A 20,486-nucleotide genomic window follows, 5' to 3' on the forward strand; every position below is an offset into this window, starting at 1 on the left:
GTAGTTCCTGAGATTAGCGCGTTCAATCAAACAACAAACAAACTCTTCAGCTTCATAATATTAGTATAGATATGGATAGATCTTGTATGACATGGATATAATATTTACGATAAGCACACACTACTACGTGAGACGTGATAGCTCAGCCTTCGATTCGGAGTGCGTAGGTTCGAATCCGGTCCGGGGCATGCACCTCCAACTTTTCTATGCGCATTTTGAGAAATTAAATATCAATTGTCTCAAACGGTGAAGGAAAAACAACGTGAGGAAACCCGAACACCTGAGAATTTTCTTAATTTTCTATGAATGTGGTGGACTAAGGTCTAACCCCTCTCATTCTGAGAGGAGACTCGTGCTCAATAGTGAGCCAAATATGGGTTGTTAATGATGATAATACACAACACGACTTTATCCGCGTGGAATTTGATATTTTTTCTAATGTTTTTCAATACATTATAGTAGGAGATCCGGCATAAAAAGTATATACTTTCATATTGCGATTACAAAAATAAATGATAATAGAATCATTGACACATTGCATAATGCTCATAGTTAAATTGCGGGCGGATACTATTAAATTATAATTATTTTTTAATTTATTTAATCTCCTTTACTCATTGGTAATTAAAAAAAATCGTGCACTAGTTAATTAAATATACCAAAAAGAATTCTAAAGTAAAGGTTGCAGCAACTGTGGGCCTGCCAGGTATAAATAGTTAGGTAATGTTATTTATGTACTCTCATCAGTTATTTAGTCGTCTAATGGCAAATTAAAGTTTAATTTATGCTTAATTTATCTGTATTACGAATAGGTGGCCTTTGATTTAAATCATGGTTTCCTAAATTTTGTTCACAGTGCAAATAGGTTGCCTAGTACCTATTTGCAATGTCACCGTGAACATAATCTATCATTTATTTCTTATCAGTAATTAATAATAGACAATGGTATATATTTCTTATGCCAGATCGTAGACCGTTAGTTTTTGACTTATTTGACACCATACCTACTTTTTTTCTTGTGATTTAAATCCTAGAATAATTAGATGCAAAGTCAACCCTCATTTGCACGAGAGCTTTTTTTAACGGACGTTAAATTTCTTTCAAATAGAACAAGTGCGTTCGCATGACGGCGTTGTCAAAACACGACTCTTTTTTCGAGCAGTGTTGCATTTTCAATTTTGGGCGTTAGAAATAGACCTTCATTTAACTTCATACTATATTTGAACGCTTTTTTAACGTCCGTTAAAAAACTCTCGTGCGAATGAGGGCTAAGGCTGAGGTATGAATTGGCTCACCTTAAAGTTCCTTGTTCTATACTACTACAGCTAATACGCGTACTTTTATGATAATACTAGTAGACACCTCCGCGGTATCACCTGCGTGGTTCCCATTCCCGTAGGAATACGGGGATAAAATATAACCTATACCCTTCCTCGATAAATGGTTTATCTAACACTGAAAAAATTTTTCAAATCGGACCAGTAGTTCCTGAGATTAGCGCGTTCAATCAATCAAACAAACAAACAAACTTTTCAGCTTTATAATGTTAGTATAGATATACAATACATATTTATTCTTTTTTAAACTAATATCAGACAATACGGCAACACATCAAATTGTAAAAAAATGGATGACTATGTTAACTCTAAACTCTTTAAATAGGTTACATACTTCGGTAACGGTTTTTGAAAACAAAACAAGTCTATACACTTTATTACATATACGTATTCGTTTTTACATTTAAACAAAAAATATGGCAACACATCAAACTGTGAAAAAATATACGACTATGTCAACTGTAAATGATATATATAGGTAAACATACATCGGTATCGGTTTTTTGAAAACAAAACAAGTCCAAAATCAACAATTCAGATGCAAGCCCCGTCTTTTAAAAGGGGATGTGGTGATAAAACCTGCAAACGTGTGTACCACCGGTAAATCGAAAAGAGAAACTATCACTTTAAAAGCGCTCCCTGGCTCTGTAAAATGCCTATTTGAGAGTCGGTTCGCGCGCCAAGCATCTGTCGGGAGTAACCGAGAAGAAGGCGTAGATCCGAGTAACGAGTTACCAAGTACGAGTAACACGAGGTCAGAGTCACTCATAAATAATTTAAAGTAATCCGGGAAAAACCCCTGTCCGCGGCCCGTCGGTTGAGCCTCCATGACTATTTCATGTGACCAACGTATTACGTCTTGCGAATTAGGTAGTGTTGCCCTTTTGAACTAGCTGCTTTAACGTTACTTAATACAAATTTCGCTTAATCTCGTTATTAATATGACTAAGTTACTACGCTTTGATGTTTATTTAAGTTTTGCATGTAATAATGAGAGTAACTGGTAATTATTTTTGTTATACGATTATTAATTCATTATAAAGAATTAATTTTAATTTATTAGTGGAATCAATAGAGCATATTTCCTCGACCTCCTCAGAAACAGTTCCGATTTTGATGATATTTTTTGTTCAGTTAGTTTTTTATTATTTGAAATCAAAAAACTTCCGGAATGATTTATATTATTTAAACTATTTATATGCTACTTATATAATAAATAATTAAAAAACAAAACACTACAAACTTTTGGCACTGGCATCAAATTAAACAGTAGATACAAAATATTATAATGTTTTCTTCTGCTTATTAGTTTCCTGCATAAGTTTGTGTTTTTGAAGTCGGTAGTATTTTTTAATTATTTATTATATAAATTGCATAGATATTTTTTAACAATATAAATCATTTCGTCTCCGCACCAAAACATTTTTGATTTCAAATAATATAAAAACATGACTTTTCAAAAAAAAAAAATGTTAAAATCGGAGCTGTCTTTGAGGATTTCCAGCATATGCTTGTTTTATATATTCTTTGACTCCACTATATATAGTTATATAAGTAGTTAGTATAAGTACCTCCGAAGGCATGTATATTAGAGTTATGATTAGCCTATTTATATATTAGAGGTCCCAATTAAACGCTTGATCCTTGTTTTAATTTTGATTGATATAATAATTATCTAAATTGGCTCAGATTTGGTCAGCATGCAGCAATTTGGATTTAGTAACAGGCTTTTAATTAAATTTCAGGCTTATCAGGGGAAAAGTTAGAAATAATATGTTGTTTTTGATATATTTAGATAATATGATACAAATATTTACTAAAAGTGGGGTAAAATAATCTAATCCAACCTATCTACCTATTTACCTTGCATGTGACAATTTGTTATATATACAGCATGCTTCTTATATGCATGTGTATTTTTATAACGGTTTTGACGAGTCTACTTATAGGAGTCAAACTGCCTAATATATTTTAATTAAAAAATAAAAGCTTTTAAGTAAATCGATGTAACACACGCCTTTATCTATCCTTGCATTTTGAAATTTTAAAGTTTGAACACGTCATAATTGTAAGGATGCCTATAGGGGACATATTTTAAGATCTATTTACAAACGAAACATTATATAAAATATTGATTTTAGAACACAATCATGTAAAGAATATAAAACCCATAACCCATAATTACCCATAACCCCAGAGTTATGGGAAATACTCCGCATCATCCTGTATAAATATGTATCACTCCAAAACTACTGGATGAATTCAATTGAAATTTGACACGAGTTATACTACGTTCATACTACGAAGAAGGTTTATTATTCTCGTAATATTATGCGTGTGCTGAATATAATACTTTATGTGTTACGCCCCCGTTCTTCGGAGATCACGTTCCCGGTATTAACTTATAGAATTCGTTAATGAATTTAACAATACCACTCTTAAGCTATCATCCACTATCTTGAATTGAAGCAGCGTGGTGGGTACACCAAATTCCCTCTCCTATAAGAAGGAAGGCCTGGCCCTATAGTGTATTGACTGGTAATATAGGCTGACGACCCTGAAGAGCCGTGATAGCCCAGTGGATATTACCTCTGCCTTCGATTCTGAGGGCGTAGGTTCGAATCTGGTCCGGGGCATGCACCTCTAACTTTTAAATTATTTGCATTTCAAGAAATAAAATATCACGTGTCTAAAATGGTGAAGGAAAAACATCGCAAGGAAACCTGTATACCAAAGAATTTTCTTAATTCTCTACAAGTGTCTGCCAATCCCTGAAACCTGAGAGGAGATTCTTGCTCAACAGTGAGCCGAAAATGGGTGGCTAATAATGATGATGATAGGTTGGTAATGTATGAATAAACGTAATTTGATTATATCTGATCATCAGGGTGACCTCTTTGGTGGACTAAACGATGGGCTGCTTAGTCGGGCTGAGGCGTTGGCGGCAGTGGACATCGGCAAACACCAATCCGGGCCACAGCCTGGGCCACCATTGCCACAGCTGAAGCACGACATGGTGTACCATCACGGTGTTGGTGGTCCACCTCCGCATAACACAAGGCCGCATCAGGTATTATCGTATTCTTGGTATAGTAATGTAAAAGTGGTAGTCAAGTAAAGTTCTACCAAACAGAACACGTTCTAGGTGGAAGTCATAACAGCTGGCCTATTCACTATTTTGGTCTTTATTATCAACTTATTAAAATGAACATCAAATTAATTGACATAATTTCATTTACCTACTGTGTGATATTCACCAGTAAGCACCGGATGACATTTGTTACATAGAATCTCAACTTCGTATATTATGTCAACAAAGATAGTGAATAATTAGAGTTTTGCTAATGAAAGTAGAGACTGGAATCAAATTCAAAAAAATATCTATTATAAAAAAAATATGTGTGGAAACATTCCTACATATTGAAAAAAAAAATTAAATTGCAATTATCAAATTTTAGTTATTTAAAAATTTCTAATATTGTTTTGGGAACGGACTCCATTTTGTTTTAAAATTGCCGCTCGATTTCAGTGTCTACTTTCATTAGCCGAATTCTAGCCTGCAGGTTATGCTTTTCTACATCCTGTAGGCTCGACCCTATAATCGACTCTTCTACCACTTTTACATTGATTTAAAAAGTCAAAACTGAGCACCATGATTCGGAACCATGGATTTTCCGGGATGTCAGAGTAACTTTTCAGAGTAAAATCTATTTTCATTACAATATTCAGCCAAATCGCTTCAGTAACCGCAGCACAAAGGAGAAACAAAATACACTTACACTCACACAAACACCGCTTATACACAAACTTTCGCCTTTATAATATTAGTGTGATTGCAAAAACTTTTAATTAAATAATTTCTTCATTTACATTTTGAATACTGTAAGATTTGTATGGGAAACTACTGGTTTTCTCCATATATTTATGTTAAATGACAAAAACTTTTTCCACATTTTATAATAATTTAAATAATTTTACATTAAATTCACATGATCGTTATTCACTAATTTAGCTCTAACAAAATACTCTGAGAGTTCTTACTGTATTTACATTTTGAACATGAAGGTACTTGTAAAGTTTTCCAGCATATTTTGGTTATTCAACCAAAGGAGGGAACCTTTGCCAATCATTTGAATCGAATTCAGTAGCAATAAAACTAAAGCGCACTCATAAAATTGTTGGCAAATTGGTACACTCCACGCCTACGTTTTGGCATAAATAATAATAATAAAAGTAAATGCATCTCTCTATGCCCCATACACCTTGGAAAATCTTTTAGTCTTCCTGTGTCAGTCGAGTCGAGCGAGGGTTGGGTCCTTAGGGAGACCATTGGCGTGGGGTAGTATAGAGGTTGTAATGTGTAAGAAATATACTCGCTTCGCTATAAAAATGGGGTAATTTTATGCACTGTTCAATATAATGTGATCGTACCTCTTGATTTCATATATGTATAACCCTCATGTATTTACAGGTATCATTAATCTTATGAGCGATACTTATTGTTGCCTTGTTCTTTTAATGTTAAAGTTATAAATTCATAATCAAAAACAGAAGACAAAATAATTGAATATGAAAATATCTAATAAGATTTTATAGTGGGTAACTTTATTGTACATTTAATAAATATGCATATAAAAAAGTAGGTAAGAACCTAACATTTAAAACACTCAGTATGAGAATGTTATTTTCTTTATTTTTTAAAAGTTACTTCAAATTTTTGTTGTAGAGTTTTCTGTAAAGAACTACCATATTGAAAAATATCTTACTCTACTTATCTTTATACAATACATTAATAAAACCACAAAATGCATATTATTGGCAAATAAAACGTATTTAGCCTAAACTGACGTTGTGGCCACATTTATTAAATATTAATATTAATATAAATTTAGCAAATATGTTCTATTTGGAGTACCAGTCACTCTCATCTAAAGAAGCAAAAATGTACAAAACAAAAGCTAATATATAGTTATCCGACTAAGTTACCTAGTTACAATCGAATGCTGTACTCTAAGCCCTCATTCATACGAGAGTTTTTTTTAACTGACGTTAAAAAAGCTTTCAAATATAGTATGAAGTTATATGAAAATCTATTTCCAACGTCCAAAATTAAAAATGCAACACTGCTGGAAAAAACGCGTCGTGTTTTAAATTCATTGTCTTGTGAACATATACTTGGGAATGCATTTGTTGTATTTGGACGCTTTTTTAACGTCTGTTAAAAAACACTGAAGCGAATGAGGGCTAAGCAGTATATATACGACATTATTTTTCCTAACTATGCTACGACGGAGCTACGAAAATACGTAGCACCGTTTGTTAGTAAACAAAGAGTGTACCAAAATATCAACTATGTACGCTGCAAGAAAGGGGGAAAAGAAAAAAAATTAGTTTACACATGGGAATACACAACATATGAGCGTTTTACTGCTGGCAAGCAATTGTCATTGCCGCCACTGGGGACGAGACCGGGGGCCCTACCGTGTATTTAAAAGTTACTAGATAACATTTTAAACCAGCGCACGCCCGCGACTTCGTCCGCGTGGAATTCACTTTTCAAATCCCGGATATGGGTTTTTCCGAGATGAAAAGTAGCCTATGTGTTTATCCAGGGTATTATCTATCTTTGTCTTAAATTTCAGCCAAATCGAATTAGTTGTTTCGCCGTTAAAGAGAAAAAACAACAACTTCGTCCGCCCTTAGACCTCTTTAATCCAGCCCTCACAGTAGTATCGCTGTAAAAATGGAGTAACTTCTCCCGTTTTCCCAACATTTCCCTTTACTGCACTGCTCCTTTTGGTCGTAGCATGATGAAAAGTACACTATAACCTGCCCAGGAATATGAAGAATAATTGTACCAAGTTTCATTTAAATCCGTCGAGTGGTTTTTGTTTCTATAACGAACATACAGACAGACAGACGAAAATTTTACTGATTGGCATTTTTGACATCAGTATCGATTACTAATCACGCTCTGATAGTTATTTTGGAAATATATTTCATGTACAGAATAGACCTCTCTACAGATTTATTATATGTATTATAGATAATGGGTTTAATTTTAATATTATTTTTAAGGTATAAATTGTAGCTTTACATATTAGAATTTTAGAATTTTAATAAGAAAAATTAGAAAAATTAGAATAGCTTTTTAATAAAACAAATTAGAGGTTACATTATTTGTTACATTTATGTTAAGATCTCATACAATTATAAACATGAGTTTAAATTCTTAAAAATGAGCCCCTATTATGAAAATAATTAAATAGATTAGTACTTAATTGAATAACTTTTGAAGTTTTAATATCTTATCGATACCAGATTGATTATTACATATCTCATGAAATATTTGAGCAAGGATTATTTAAAAAACATATATTATTACAACATTATTATTCACTGGTATTTTATCGATCGGTCTGTGCGAAAATCATTTCAATACAATTGTAAGTATTTTTGAGAACTTGGAAACAACATCACATGTGTTGATTAATTTATATTTTACAAATTAGTTAATAATAGTCGTATCAAAATGGTGCATATCACAACCCCAATAATTACAAGTCACAACACATCATAGCAATCATAATGCATGCACGTTATCCCATCAAACATACGCACATGTACACCGTAATACGAAGGTATAAAAATAGGGTACCGAATAAAACGTGTAGGGCCACGGAAAATGCGTCAAACTTTTAAATATTATGTTTTTAACCGACTTCCAAAAAGGAGGAGGTTCTACGTTCGGCTGTATGTATGTTTTTTTTATTAAGACTTATAAATTGCATTAATAAAGAAGTCGGTTAAATACGCTGTGTTAGAATTCGTTTTGTTTTGACCAAACTCAAAGAACTGCGTTTGTTCAACAATTGAAGTTTTTTTAGATATAATAATTATAATATAATTTATATTGGCACTGCCCCTGATCTACGATATGGGACACGGATGGGCACCGTATTGTAAACGTGGTGTCATTGAGTGCACGCTTGTATCACTTGGACATTTTAGAGTAGATATTTGAATCAACTTGGAAACTTGTCCTGTAACTCTCCTGTGCTACATTAACACAGAATTGGAGACCTGGCTAGGGAGTATTAGGATATTTTTTTGCAAAAAGGCTTCAAACTTGCCTGAAATATATAATAAAAAATGTCCAATACATATTGATCCATACAAAATGACGTAAGCAGTCGGCGAGATGTAAGCGCGGCGATGGCGCGCGGTAAGCTTATTCCGAGGCGAGGCGTTTTCGTTACGCTGCCGAGGCGTTATAATGAAATTTGACCTTTACAGTCCTTCATTTATATTTATTTATTTTTTATTATTATTAGTCATATTAAATTATTAAAAAAAAATATTTAATAATATATTTTTACTTATTCTCTAATAATAAGTCCGCCCTTTTCGAGGCCTCAGCGCACACCCTCTATAAGTTTGGCCACTTGTTCAAATCATAATGGTGCGATACAAATCACTATTAACGGGTATAATTTATTTAATATCCACTTGCAATTGCATTGTACGAACATTAACTAGGAAGTTTTGATAAAAATTATAAATGTCTTACTTTTTATTTTGTATGTCCGTGTGTTATATAATTCAGTATAACTTATTAACGTCTATTAAGACAATAATAATTGTCATGTTAAATATACTTATGCGGGAAATAATTACTTTTAACCACCATTATTAATTTTTGAGAAAATCACCACATTCCTTGATCATATATTAACGTTTTAACAATAATTAGTGCCCATTTGAATAATAAGACTGTCGTTGTTAACTATATATTATTTATCTATTTTTACCCAAGTACATGAATAATATATGCGTGAACCTCAGTCTATCAGATGTTTATACGTATATGTCCATCTAGATCTATCTAGCCAAAACATACAAATAAATAAAGTCGTCTGTTTGTATCTTACAATTAGCGGCGATTTTGAGGTAACTTTCACTGGCAAATATGAGTAGCTGATGTTTTAGAGTAACATAGGTTAGATTTTATTTTTGTGCATCAACAGGAATGGGAACTATGCGGGTATAACCGCGTGGACTTTGCTAGCTTAAAAATAATTCAAACTCTTTCCAAATGAATACCTATCACTAGCTGACACCACGCGGTTTAAATTGCATGGTTCCGGTTCCCGTACGAATACGGGGATAATATAATATAGTCTACTACCCTCCTCGATAAATGGGCTATCTAACACTCAAAGACTTTTTAAAATTAGACCAATAGTTCCTGAGATTAGGGCGTTCATACAAACAAACAAACGAACTCGTCAGCTTTACAATATTAGTATAGATATAACAAAGGAACTGGCGACAAGCTCCAAAGACGGACATTGTAAACCGAGTAGCATGTAACATTACGTGCTACACGCGGGCTAGTGCCGGATAATTGTGATCTACCGGCCCCCAGGGAAGCTATACAGGGACCCACTGCACCTACCACCCCTTAGAAGCGTCATGGAAAAATTGTTAGGAAAAGACTTACGGCCGGCCTCTACACTAAGATTTATTACCTTGTGAAGATCCTCAATTGTTCCAATTTCTTACTTTAGCTATTTAACTTACATTACGTGGAGTATGTTTTCGCACTGAACTTTAACTTGTGTAATGTATACATAATATAAAACAATGTCCTTCGCCTGTTTGCGTCTGTTTGCGGTAAACTGAAAGGCTACTGAACTACTATATGAACTTTATATAGTGATTCATGAGACCTAGGTTTTGGTTGATCAATTTGTCATGGTTTTTTGGAAATTGATTTAAATTAGGCGATTATTGTTAATTGAAACCTACAATACCCATACCTACAGTACACCGATTTTCTCGTGAACGAAATTGTGGGCGTCGTTTATAACTAATTTACTTTTTCAATATTTTAACGTTGGAAATAGACCTTCATTTAATTTAATACTATATTTGAACGCTTTTTAACGGACGTTAAAACGTTTTAAAAACACTGTCGTATGAACATATATATGGGAATGCATTTGTTATATTTGTTTTTTAAGCGTCCGTTAAAAAACTCTCGTGCGAATGAGGGCTAATAAAATCCGAATACGTTAACCACTAAGTTAATGAGATAAAAGTTAAAGATTTGTACTAAGTTTGGATAAATTAAAGTACAATACTCTCAATAGTAAAAACTGTAGTAAAATCACATACAAATTTATTTTTCAATTACTGAACAAAAACAAATAATACACAATACCCACATATGGGCATAGTTTTGTGAGCATGCAAACATTCATTTTCGCTACAAAACCGGTCAACAACGTAAGCATATTGGTAAAACACTCGCAACCAATCAACGTCACAACAGACTCACCCTCCTATGAAAAAACAAGTGTTTGCACTCATAAAGAATGAGTGCAAATCTGAACAAAGATGATTGTTTATTTCCATATCGTCCCTGAGTTCGGCTATTGTAGCCGACCCCTCCTTGTTTACAATAAATCGTCTGATTTAACATGAATACAGAAGTTAATTCGGCGCAAGATAATAAAGATCACGTCACCCTATATCTATAGTAATCCTCTTAATACGAGAAAATTTGACAGTATGATAAAAACGAATTACAAAAGCCATTTTTTCCGCAGATGGGCCACCACGGCATGGAAGGGATCGATATGCTCGATCCACTTACTTCATCATCGATGACCACCTTAGCGCCAATGGGGGAAGCGGCCCCACCTCACCACCAGCTGCACGGCTACGGCATGAATCACGTCATGAACCACCATCACCACGGCGGAGGTCTGGCCCATGCCCCTCCAGCCCACCTAGGGCATCCTTCAGCTGCCCTGCATCCCGATACCGACACTGACCCCAGAGAACTAGAAGCTTTTGCTGAAAGATTTAAACAGCGGCGGATAAAGCTCGGCGTAACTCAGGCTGACGTCGGAAAGGCGCTGGCAAATTTAAAATTACCGGGAGTTGGAGCCCTATCCCAAAGTACAATCTGTAGATTTGAAAGTTTAACCTTGAGCCACAATAATATGATAGCATTAAAACCCATTTTACAAGCTTGGTTGGAAGAAGCGGAAGCACAAGCGAAAAATAAAAGGCGAGATCCGGACGCACCCAGTGTGCTACCAGCAGGGGAAAAGAAACGAAAGAGAACATCTATTGCGGCGCCCGAAAAAAGAAGTCTCGAAGCCTATTTCGCAGTTCAACCTCGACCGTCTGGTGAAAAAATAGCAGCGATTGCGGAAAAGTTAGATTTAAAAAAGAACGTCGTTCGAGTTTGGTTTTGTAACCAGCGGCAGAAACAGAAACGTATGAAGTTCGCAGCGCAACACTGACCGGCGGGGGGCGGCGCTGCTCTACTGTACCCAGGCACTGGGTACGGGTACTAGACGGCAGCCGCACCCACCCCGGCCACGACTCGGCTCCCAGGGCCACATCAGCAACGTCGGCGCCCACAACCGCCAAGGATGACTTTTTGTAAGCAATAATAAGATCTCATTTCAAACGCAAATCCATCTGTATTATTTTTGGATCTGTTTTCGTGTTGATCGTAATTTATTAACTAATATTCTGATTGTAAAAAAGAAGAATACCTTTACATTTACTTTTAGAGACTGTGTAGTTTTAAAGTTAAATATTATCATTAAAATTATTACAAGTTTCGTTATTATAACAACGTTAACTTCCAATGCGCCGAGTTTTGATGTTTTTCGATCATAGAATTGTACATGAAAATTGAAAATCAGGATTTTTAAGAAAATGTGCCTTGCAAAGTATCAATATTCTGTGTTTAATGTTAGTAACTTCATCGCGGTGTTGCGAATTCGGATCGGACACATTGGATAACATGTCCTGTCTAAGTACCATACATCGAAAAACATACTATAAATATTGTTGTATTCACTGCGACTAGATTAGGTGAGGTATGACAAGAATATGAGACAAATATTTGTAAAGATGGATAAGTGGCATTTGTTTCAAAACACCTAATTATGGTGCAGTAGTTTTGTATTTAGTATTATTTTGTTAAAACTTTTGTTCCTGTATTGTATAATTAGAAGTTGTACAAAGTAATTGTAAGTGTGCCCTTTTTATAAATAAAATGTAGATAGTAATTAAGTTTTAGTAATGTGATGAATCATGTTACAGTTGTTTAATTTAATGATTAACTAATTTCTTTGTTGTTTATAAATGAACACGCCTCTCAAACTTCACGTCAACGGCACAATTTTAGATTTAAGAGTTTTATTAGTGACATTTAGCCAAAATAGTCTGTAAATTCATTGTACAAAGTCACATTTCAATTTATATTATAGACTCTAGTAAACCATAGTTACTAAAATGAATGGAATTAGTACAACACGGGTGAATTTGAAAATAATTATAGAGCAGGAGCCTGCAATTGCCAGACCTTCGTTATTTTATATAAGTTTGAGATCATGCAATATGTACGTTGGCTACGATGACTTTGAGAAGAAGCGCATTTTGTGGGAACCCTTCGGATTCAATCTTTAAGGGTGTCTAGCGAAAGGTTGCCATAAAACTACGTGACTAGCGACTAAGAACGTGCTCAGTAATTAAGATTATAAAAAAGGAGTTGGTCCAAATTTTTATGGAGCCCAGGCCTGGGCCTGTTGCCATGTGGCATGACCATTCTCTTTCTACAAACCCAAAACTAACAAAATGTATGGGAATGACATTCACTATCTACCTGTCACGTGATCAAGTTGTCGATCAAATCTGTTATTCCCATCCATTTTGTTAGTTTTCTAAGCCTTAGCGTTTGCAGAAAGAGAATCGACGTGCTTCATGGCTTAAATCCCTTGGTATATGTCCAAATGCTGTATTAAAACATAAAAATTGAAACTTTTTTGATAATGGAGAATATACACTGTTTTGAATGTTAGCTTTTTGTATTCTCCGTTGAAAATAAAAAATACTCGGGAAAGAATTATTTCGATACGTTAAATAGATATAGAATTTTAAAGTGAGCGCGCGGAGATCAGTCATCGTCCGTCATTTGCTCGGCCGTTCTAGGTAATTTCGTGCCTTACCTACTGACGAACTAATGGTTAGAATTGAAAAAAATGTTTTTGTGTTGAAAAACCAATTTATCGAGAAAGGCTATAAGCTACATAACATCACGCTACGACCAATAGCAGCAAAGCACCGATTAAAAATGTGGCAAAAACGGGAAAAATAATTGGTCGTAGCGTGATGTTATGTAGCTTATAGACTTCCTCGATAAATGGGCTTTTCAACACAAAAAGAATTTTCCAATTCTATCCATTAGGCCATTAGTTCGTCTGCAGTTAAGGCAGAAGTATGAAATTGCCTATAACAGCTGAGCAAATGTCGGACGATGACGTCAATATCGCAACTGTTAGCGGGAGTCGATTTATGCGCACTTTGAATGCATGTAAAATCATAACTATTTGGTATTTCTAAATAAAACAAAAACTAGTGTATTTGTATATAAAAAGCTATAATGTAACAAAGTTTCAAATGATTTTGCATACCTAGTAACATTCTCCATTCAAAATTACGAATACTTTTAATTTAACGGACTTTCTTACTCTCAAAAAAACCACAGAACAGGTAACAATGGCAGATTGATATAATTTTGACGTTTTTTGTTAAGCCTCAAATCTCAAAAATGACCTTAGACAATGAATGGTTGAAAGGTCGCTATCTTGAATTCTTATTATCTTATCTTTAAATTTTGAGATTGTATTTTTATTTCGATCATATTATTTAGTTTGATTTTTAAATTTATTCTAAATTTAAGAAACTTCCTTTATTTTTTTACTTTTTAATGGTATATAGTTGTAGACGCCTGAAATGAACCATCTCCTTTTCGAAGAAAATATTAAAAACAAACGCTTAGAGTATGCACATTTAAAACCTGCTACCTACCGAAGCCAACTCAATAAATCAATAGTTTCCTTGTTTTATCAGCCTATTGTACATGTATCAGCCAATACAATAAATGCATCTATCGTCTGGCAAGTTCGTTAATGACACTCCCATTGTATGCGGGCGAGGTGCATAAGTCGTGGGTTTTTCATTCATTGCTACACGCCCCCTGGCCCGCGCGGATCATCGGGAGTGTTACGAACGAAGTTGCCAAGCTATACCATAGGTACTAATGTTGCTTATAGATGTATTTGCTGAATTATAAAATGACCAAAATCTGGCTATCACATGCTCAGAGTTATTATTAAAGACTCTCAACAGTAATAATACTATTATAATAATTTATTTATAATAATTAACTTATAATTTATTTATAAGCATTAATTATAATAATTTGTATATTTTGAAATATTTGTTAGAGTATATTTTATGTTATATTAATTAATTCATTTGTAACAATTTCATAATTAATGATTACTAACCCATCATTATTTCTTACATCCAAGACCGTGCAGTAGTAAAAATTGTCATTATAAAAAATTTACAAAGCTAAAGGTAAAAATTTAACTTTGCGGTTTAGAAATAATATATTCAATTAATGAAATATTGTAAATATAGTGTAAATGTAAATGAAAAAAATGTGCAATCTAGAATTTGGTAATTATTATAAATCTTAAAGTTGCTCATAGGAATTTATTGAGTTTTATAACTAATCTTGTAGTATTTGAAAGCTTTACTCCACTGGATTCTAATCATGAATTCTAGTCATAATTATACTTATAGGTACCTGTGTTTTATACTTTTTATTGCCAATAAATATAACAATTTTATTATATTATCATTTTAATTAAATACTATACTTTTTGTCTGAAATATTATGTAGATATTATAAGCTCCGTAGTACCAACATATAACGCAGTAAGACTTTCAGTATTTTTTTGTCTTTTTGTTTAAATCTATCGAATTATATTACTACAAAAAATAATTTATGACATATTATGCATTTGTAATTTGAACTAAACTTAATTTTTAAACAGGTGCACTGAATATTTACTTTCTTCAACTGAAAATTATATCCAGTACAAATAGAAGTAGGAAAGTTAAAAATTAAATAATATTACAATAAGAAGTATTTTTTTCCATTTCAATGGTTTTTTCTTTTTAATAAAACAAAAACAGTAGTTTGGAAACGTAGTTTACCCTCAGTGATTTGAAATATGAAAATTTAATGTTGATTAAGAAAACATTTCATATTGATGAAATTATCAAGATAGAGATTTTTTGTATAAGTATGACTGTAGTAAAAAATGTTAAAATTAAAGTGACAAGGGACCCAACTTAGCCTGATCTTACAAGAAAGCCATAACAAGGACAGGTAATCTTTTTGTATATTTAGATAAAAAGACTCTACAAACCAGTTACACGCCAGTTTTGTGTACCTACTGCATTTTATTTCCAATAATAATTATTATAAAAATATAATCATTATCTCATTTTTTTAATCTCAGGTTTTTAATTTACAATATTTTGTAATATTAAAATGGATGATTGAATGGATGGATGGTTGTAGTTTATTGCTTTATATACTATGTGAAAACTTCTTTTATGAATAACCAGTTTATTTACTTTTTTTTACATTACTTACGCTTAAAAACATATATGATACTAATTATGCTATTTTTATTCTATTTTAATGAATATTCACACTCTATTATGTAATAATTCACTATTTTGCTTGAACAAAAATTGTGACTTATTGTTTTTTATGTTTAATTTTAAACAGATAAGTTGTTTCCAACCAAAAACATCGCCTTTTTATTTGCAATTTATAAATACATGCCTACATATTTAATTTACAGAAACATAAATCGATATTTCTTTTGTTATAGTAATATGTACAAGTAAGATATTTTAAGTGCGATAAGTCGAAAATTACAGTCAAGGCGATACTGCACTGATTGAAACGAGTAACGGTTGACTAAATTATTACACATTACAATATTTTTAATTTATTTAATAATTAGTTGGGGTCCCTATAGACAAGCGGCACCGGGAAGCACCAGATTAAGTGAGACTGTGTATTAATTTTTTTTAACTTTAATTTTTGCCTTCACACTTAAGAGGCCTCTGTAGTCCGGGGGCCCCGTGTCATTGATAAAGCTAATACGGTGGTAGCTACGCCCCTGTCACTGATTGAAACGAGTAACGGTTGACTCAATTATTACACATTACTATATTTTTAATTTATTTAATAATTAGTTGGGGTCCCTATAGATAAGCGGCACCGGGAAGCACCAGATTAAGTGAGACTGTGTATTAAATGTTTTTAACTTTAGTTTTTGCCTTCTCACTTAAGAGGCCCCTGTAGTCCGGGGGCCCCTTATCATTGATACAGCTAATACGGCGGTAGCTACGCCCCTGTCAATGATTGAAACGAGTAACGGTTGACTCAATTATTACACATTACAATATTTTTAATTTATTTAATGAAATGTAATATAATATTATTTTATACGTACATATTTATTTGTAACATCATTATAATATAATTCTAATATATAATACATAATATTAAATATGAAACTGCAACATTACTTATTTTGGTATTCATATTATAATTTTAAGTAAATGACCCAAGTCTGCCTTTTTACAAACTGCACACAAATACAATCACTGATTTTATTAATAGCAACTTTTATTTTAAGCACATTCGGTTTGTTGTCTTTTTTGCTTTTATATGGTTAAAATAACCTATTGTTAATTAATTACAGTAATTATATATTTATTATTGTTTTTCATTTGTATTTTTACAATCTGTGTACTTATTTCATAAAAAGGTAATTTAATAAAAAACATATTGTCCACTTGCATCAAGTTTAAGTATAACTGGAATGTCTATTTGGTATGAAATGTGGAGCGCATCAAGTAGGCAATGTATTAGATTGTGTTTTGCCAAAATGCATTTGTAAAAAAATATTGATATTTATCCCTTATTTTTAAATAAATGCCAACAACGATATTACGGGGGCCAACAAACTACTGTTCAGTAGAATATTTATGGCTAAACTAAAATTCTGTGTGTACAAAATGACGCTACAATAAAGCTGAAGCAGCAATTCTAGTTTTACAAATTTTAAATGGCACCTTTTTATATTTTGCAAAAAGTTATTTTAGTGTTTATACTGACGATAAACTTGACTGTTATTCACGGGAATATTGGTCGCGCAACCACACATTGTCGTTCAGTACGCTGGTAATTAAGTTCAACGAATAATTCCATAACTGAGGCCATATACCGGCCAATATTCTCGCGAGTTATAGCCATTTTTCACCCAGAATTTACTAAGACTTGTATAAAAAGGGTCGGTATCGTGTTTTTTTTAATAGGCGCATGGCGTTACAGTCAAGCAGTTATTAAAAAATTAAAAATTAGAATATCTGCTTCTAAAATAGTAATAATATATTAGAATTTAATTTACTATAACTGAAGATAGTCTAGTGTTTAAACTTATTTATGTTTGTAACCCGCCTATGTTAAATATTTTTAGTACATCACATGACCAATGTAACTAAAATTGTATTAGTTTTCAAAACAACGCTATGTTTAAGTAGACATTAGTAGATTCTCTTGCAAATTTATTAATTCTTAATAACATAATTAATATAATACTAAAAAGAACACTTACACTTGGAAAAACAAATAAACAATAAATTAAAGAATAGAAATATTAGTAAATTTTTGTTGTTTTATTATCAAAACCCTAAAAATCAAGCTATCATGAAATCTCCAGTACTGTTTTTAGTCAGTGTAATGTAACTGTGTATGATCATATATTTTATTATATTAATCACTAGTGGATACCCGCCATTCTGTTTGAGTGAAATTTTGTGTGTACCGCGTCAACCATAGATGTTTTCAGAATTATAGAAGTTTCGGAACATTCTGAAGGACCACAGTATAAAAATGGATGAATATTTTGACCTAACAAATGAACTAACTAAAAATAGCTATGTGGTTAGTTTGTAGCATTTATAGGCGCGAGAGCTACGAGCAAAATCTCTTTATAACTTGCTTAAAGACCTTGGCCTCCCTCAAACTGGAATAAAAATGAAAAAAAATAGTTAGTCCCAGTTTTTAAAAAAAACTTTATTTGCAGTACAAAAATTTAAGCTTTCATTACTTGAAACGCCTATTCAAAAATAATTACCAAGTATAAAATCGATGTTTAAGTAATTTTTCAGCACATAATACGACTAAATAGCACTGAAGGTAGTGATTTTTGTACAAAAATCAATATAAAAACCGTAAAATTTCGGTTAACATATTTTATTAGGCCTTTATGTCCGCTATAACCCTGTAGAGTATGTTGTAATATTTACGGGACTGCCTGTATAATGGGTGCAAACACGGCTCTACCTTGGCCATCTTGTACCTATGCATTTCTCTATCTGAAAAATTTTCTTGTATTGGGTTATAGTTTTAAAACTTAATTTTTTATTTAATCTTAATGGAATACAGTAAGGAACTTAAGCTAACTTATCCTAATAGCTATACAAATCATGCCCACGTGGAATGGTGGCAAGAATACTGGATGCATTTCCACACTGGACAGCCAGGCTGATCCTTTGCGCAAAAAATGAGCCAGCCCTTCTGTCACCAGTCGAGGCCACAAGCCGCGGTGAAATGATACGGAAAAATTTTTGGCACTGCGACTCCATGGCCCAAGGGTCTCCACGGCAAAAGGTACAAATATGTAACTCTCTGTCAGAGAGGCATACTTGAGCCACTTACCGGTTTCAGCCTTTTCTGCTGCGGCTCCCGGTCTTGATTCTGTCTCCCTGATATGACACGGTTCTAATGTATCGACGCATGTAGCGTCCCACATTAGGGCCCGCCCCATTTCCCAGGGAACCAGCGCCAATCCATCAGGTCTCTTACCTCATCATCATACCGACTGATTCCTAACGGCTCGATCTTAATTAATATTTCACTTTATCTTTCAACTTATGGAAAAACCTTTACAAACGATAATATTGTCTAGCTAGATGGATTGAACTCGATACCTCTCGGCCCAACTCGACTCCAACCTACTGCAGAGTAATTGGTTGGAGTCGAGGTGGAGGCTTCAATTATAATATACGAGTATAAGTATTTCGTTCAAACGTTCAATCAACCGTTATTAAATCATGGAACTATATCATCTTCATTTAATTTTGGTATGTAATTACTTTTAACCACATTATTATTAGAAATCTATTCAAATTATCAGAATAATAATTTGAATATTTTTTTTTAAAGAATGTTTGAAATATCGTTTTCTTTTTTTTAATATAACAAATATCCCCATTCCCCTCCAACTAGTCGGGAAAGACTGTATTAGGAGTGGGTACGACAATAGACCAACGGGGTGGGGATCGAACCACCGCCCCTCGGTGATGAGTCCGACCGCTCTTACCGTTGAGCTATTGAGGCTATTTACTATTAGCTATTGAGGCTATTGAGGCTATTTACTATTACTTTGTTAATAATGTGGCCGAAACCATTCTGAGATGGACTCGTGATCAACAGTAACCCGAATAGGGATTCTTAGTGATGATGACGATGATGATTCGAGTTATTATTACTGGAAACGTTTTAAAAAATAGCCCTAAACATCCCTGGAGTACTATTTATAGATCTTTTCATTAATTATAAGCTCGGACGCTGCTTTGTTAGTAGTTAGTTAACGTCAAGAAGTTAAGACTCGCATCGAAGTTGTCTTGTTCAATGAAACTTTTAATTTCTTAAATAAAATTAAAAAGTAAGATGCACCTGAAAACTAAAGATTCCGTTGCGCATTCGATTTCTACGTTGGTAAATCTAACGAATATTATATATACAGGCTGTTGGGAAGTATTTCCCATAACTCTAGGGTTATATTCTTTAACAAAAATTAATTGAAAAAAATCAAGAAACATGTGTTCTAAAATGAATATTTTCGTAGTAAATAATATTTATTTTGTAAAAATATCGTAAAATGTGTCCCATAAACGCATTTTTTTAATTTTTTTTATTCTTTACTAGTTAGCCCTTCACTACAATCTCACCTGATGGTAAGTGATGATGCCGTCTAAGATGGAAGCGAGCTAACTTGTTAGGAGGAGGATGAAAATCCACACCCCTTTCGATTTATACACGGCATCGTACCGGAACGCTAAATCGTTTGGCGGTACGTCTATGCCTGTAGGGTGGTAACTAACCCCGGCCGA

The 20,486-nt window shown here is 33.3% G+C and overlaps 1 protein-coding gene across 4 annotated transcripts in view; it reads left to right on the forward strand.

The window, feature by feature from the left end:
- Positions 1 to 11,781, forward strand: part of LOC112045880 (inhibitory POU protein) — a 53,044-nt gene extending 41,263 nt beyond the window's left edge. For 2 of the 4 annotated variants that reach the window (XM_024082252.2, XM_024082255.2), the window contains 2 exons: positions 4,225 to 4,407; positions 10,937 to 11,781. In XM_024082252.2, the coding sequence (XP_023938020.1) occupies positions 4,225 to 4,407; positions 10,937 to 11,656 (903 nt within the window). In that variant the 3' untranslated portion in view covers positions 11,657 to 11,781. The remainder of the gene's footprint in view (positions 1 to 4,224; positions 4,408 to 10,936) is intronic. The other 2 variants (XM_024082254.2, XM_024082258.2) reach the window with 1 other exon arrangement.
- Positions 11,782 to 20,486: the final 8,705 nt, after the last annotated feature.

Source organism: Bicyclus anynana, chromosome Z (genome assembly GCF_947172395.1).
Source record: "Bicyclus anynana chromosome Z, ilBicAnyn1.1, whole genome shotgun sequence".
NCBI classification, from domain to species: Eukaryota; Metazoa; Arthropoda; class Insecta; order Lepidoptera; family Nymphalidae; genus Bicyclus; species Bicyclus anynana.